A 4,080-nucleotide genomic window follows, 5' to 3' on the forward strand; every position below is an offset into this window, starting at 1 on the left:
CACCACATTCTGCTGGAAAAGGCTAAAGTGGATGAACCTTAGCGGATTATCTTTATTTCTTTAAAAATGCATTTTTGGTTATTTCTTAGAAAATTTCATGCAAAATATCTTGGTCATATTCACCCCAGCTGTTCCCCCTAACTCCAACCAAGTCTATTCCTTGTTGTCCCTATTTTGTGCCCTCTTTTTGTTTTTCCGGCTGTTACACAGCAGCTGTCCTGGTCCCCTGACTCTTACTATTTTCCAGCCCCCTCTTCTGTGACACTTCCTGAACCTCAAGTGCAGGGATGAGGTGTCAACGTATTAATTGGGTCTGGTCACCGCACAGTTGGCCTCTGCATTTGACCAGTTGTGGCTTCTGTAATGACTTCCATCTACTGCTAGAAGAAGCATGAAGGGTCGGAGATACAGTTATCTGTAGGTACAGGGAGAAGTATTTAGAATGAAGTTAGGAATTACGCTAGTTTAGCAAAGTGGCAGGAGTAGATTCTCTTCTAGTTTCCAAGGCCCCACCTTGGTGGTGATTACCAATTTGATAGGCACATTAGCTGGTCGTACCTTATCAGAGGCACTTGCTGTATCCTTTTCCCATAAGATTCACAAAGTGCTGAAGCCTTCTTTATGCAATGGGAAAACAGTGTAAATTCAATACAGCTTTGACCAGCAGCTTAGAATCTTCTACTATTTGACATCTGTCCATTTCTGTGACTTAAGGCGGAGACTTTGGTGCTCTAAGAAAGCTTCAGGTAGTTTGACGGTTAGTGTTAATGTGGGGAAGTATCTTGATTTCATTACTTAACATGAAAAGACCCTTCTTAATTGCAGGCGCCATCATTTCCTGAGTAGAGGACTATGGATTTTATAAATGTTAGAGAGGGAACTGAATCATAGCGTGCATTCAGGCCTCTGTGTTCCTCAACTGTAGACACGATGTGGCCACAAGCTCCCAGCTCCCAGCTCCCAGGGCCTTGACTTTTCTGACCATCCATGATGGACTGGACCTTGAGCTATGCTCGAGCATAAGTTGCTTTCACTGGTTTTTTTGTTTTTTTTTTTTTTTTTTTTTGTTTTTTAATCACAGCAATGGTGAAAAATGAAGACAGGGCATTCAAAAGAATCTGAGATCCCATCTCGCTGAAGAAGCATATATGAGGTTGTGATGATGGTCAGCTGAAATTTTAATTCAGGGTAAGAAAAGGAGCTTGAGAGCTTACGCCAGTGTCATTCACCTTTTGAAAAAAGAATCTGGAAAATGGGCTGCGAGCATCAGCTTCATAGGCTTTTGTGTATAACTAGGAAATCAACATGCATTAGCACTCGTACACAGAACTTCCCGAGACATTTTCTTCTTGGGGCTTGAATGAAAGTGCCTACAAGGTCCTTGTAGTCTCAAATGATACTGTGGAGGAAGAGCCATGATGGGTCAAGGATTTTCTGTCATATTTTCTCTCCCTCTGCCCAACAGCTTTTCTCACTCAGTCTGTGTCTCAATACACATGCGCGCACATGCACGCACACACACAAGAGAGAGAGACAGAGACACAGAGACATGCATGCACACTCACACACATGCACACAGATACACAGACGAACAGAGACAGATAGAAAGAGAGACATGAATGCACACTCAGACACACGTACACACAAAGAACCTCACACAGATACACAGAGATAGAGACACAGAGAGACATGCAGAGAGAAATAGATACACACACACACACACACAATTCCTTTCTGCAGAAACTAGACTGTTTATCCAAAGCCCCTAGCACAAGAGTCTACCAATGCTCTTTGGAAACTGAAATTGCTCTGGAGATAATAGACTCAAGACTGTGGGTGTAAAATACAAACAGTAGGCAAGTTCATACTGAAATCTTTACTTGTAGGAGTCGTGGGCTTTCCTTTTCAACCTTTTTTTTTCTTTTCCAAAAGCGTCATCATTTATGTGGTTTGTAAATGATCTTTCCTTTGGAAATTAGCTATCACAACATAAAATGCAAAATTGCAACTGATTAAATTTATGAAAAGCACAATTACTTTTAAGGTGGGATAAGTCCTCCTTTGGGCACCACAGGCTACAAGAGCAAATTTGCTTTGAGTCACATATTTTACATAAACCAAAGAGGTTACCCCTAAGAATGACTGTCTGGCTTATTGTTCCCCGCCCCCAAGGTGTCCCACATTCTATAACAGGAAGACATTAGCAGTTTCAAGACTTGAACTTTCTCTCAAATTTTTCTTCACTTAAACCAAGCAGAGTTTCTACAGTAGAAAAAAAATACTGATTGTCATGGTGCTTGTCATGAGTGGCCATGGGCTGTTTGTCCTTTAGATTAAAAGATAGAGCTTGGGGCTTTGCAGACGCCGCTGTCCCCTCTCACCGCTTGCTGCAGCCATGGTCAACACCACCGTGTTCTTCGACATCGCGGCCGATGGCGAGCCCTTGGGCCGCGTCTCCTTCGAGCTGTTTGCAGACAAAGTTCCAAAGACAGCAGAAAACTCTCATGCTCTGAGCACTGGAGAGAAAGGATTTGGATATAAGGGTTCTTCCTTTCACAGGATTATTCCAGGATTCATGTGCCAGGGTGGTGACTTCACACGCCATAACGGCACTGGCGGCAGATCCATCTACGGAGAAAAATTTGAGGATGAGAACTTCATCCTGAAGCATACAGGTCCTGACATCTTGTCCATGGCAAATGCTGGACCAAACACAAACGGTTCCCAGTTTTTTATCTGCACCACCAAGACGGAGTGGCTGGATGGCAAACATGTGGTCTTTGGGAAGGTGAAAGAAGGCATGAACATTGTGGAAGCCATGGAGCGTTTTGGGTCCAGGAATGGCAAGACCAGCAAGAAGATCACCATTTCCGACTGTGGACAACTCTAATTCTTTTGACTTGCGGGCTTCTTACCCACCAGACCATTCCTTCTGTAGCTCAGGAGAGTACCCCAGCCCCATCTGCTCGCAGTACCCTGTAATCTCTGCTCTCACTGAAGTTCTTTGGGTTACATATTTTCCTCATTCCCCTTCAAGTCTAGCTGGATTACAGAGTTAAGGTTATGATTATGAATAAAAACTAAGTAAGAAAAAAAAAGATAGTGCTTGGGTATTTTTCACCCACCAAAGGGTGCCAGGCCATGAGGAAAAGATTGCCCTCCTGGATTCGACTTTGTTTCTTTGATTCCTTGGTGATAAGGGTTTGCAGTTCCTTGGTGATAAGGGTATGCAGTTGCTAGATGCTGGCCAAGATTAGGTTCTTAGGGATTATCTTGTTTATCCCCAAATCTCTTCATGATTATAAAACAGCAAAGAGAGAACAAGAGTTGCCCAATGTCATTCAGGGATAGATGTTTGAATCACAGTCCAGGATTCTGATAACAAGACAAAAGGTTGAAACTCTCACCCATAATAATGACCTCAGAAACATCAATGTGCTCATAAAATAATTAAAACACGATGGTGTGATGAATAGTTTTGACCCGACAAGATAGGAAGGTAGACTAATAACACAATAAAAGGGAAATGTCTGGGTTAAATCTTCAAGGGCCGAATGGATGAAAACACCGCAGAACCTCAACTCAAGGAAAAGTGAAAACCAGGTTTTTCAACTGTTTTTGTTTTTGTTTTCAATAAAACAGAATATACAAAATTTTGTTTTGTTTTTGAAACAGTGAATCAAGCATCACAGTCTGGTCTCATGAACGCACTTTATAGCTATCTTCCTGGCGCCACCTCCTAAGTATTGGGATTACAGGCATGTTCCACCACATGACATGTGTGTTGCTGGGGTCTAACCCAGGACATCCTGCACGCTAGGCAAGCACTCTACCAACTAAGCAGTAGCCCTGCTTTGGTGGCCGGTGTAAGGGGTCTGTGTGGTACAGCCGTCTTTCATCCAGAAGTTTCCTTTGCATCACCCAGTCCTAGATCCTGCATGGCACAGTCTAGAACTGAAGCTGATTTATGTCTTATTGTGTCACTAGGTTGAGAATCTGCAACCACAGACCAGTTCTGTCTATGAGCAGAAGTAGGAGCACTACGTTTTTCGGTGTTGTTTGTTGACCTAAGCTCACGTC

The 4,080-nt window shown here is 43.0% G+C and overlaps 1 protein-coding gene across 1 annotated transcript; it reads left to right on the plus strand.

The window, feature by feature from the left end:
- Nucleotides 1-2,368: 2,368 nt before the first annotated feature.
- On the plus strand, nt 2,369-3,007 carry LOC126512295 (peptidyl-prolyl cis-trans isomerase A-like). Its single transcript, XM_050159987.1, has one exon. It carries the CDS (start codon nt 2,396-2,398, stop codon nt 2,888-2,890), a length of 495 nt encoding a protein of 164 aa, XP_050015944.1. The 5' UTR covers nt 2,369-2,395; the 3' UTR covers nt 2,891-3,007.
- Nucleotides 3,008-4,080: the final 1,073 nt, after the last annotated feature.

The sequence above is a fragment of the Alexandromys fortis genome, unplaced genomic scaffold, assembly GCF_014885135.2.
Source record: "Alexandromys fortis isolate MF-2015 unplaced genomic scaffold, M_Fortis_MF-2015_v1.1 scaffold_100_3062768_6864082, whole genome shotgun sequence".
NCBI classification, from domain to species: Eukaryota; Metazoa; Chordata; class Mammalia; order Rodentia; family Cricetidae; genus Alexandromys; species Alexandromys fortis.

Bases quoted from the DNA above. Each gene is read 5' to 3' on its own strand.
- LOC126512295 (XM_050159987.1), top strand. From the start codon at position 2,396: ATGGTCAACACCACCGTGTTCTTCGACATCGCGGCCGATGGCGAGCCC.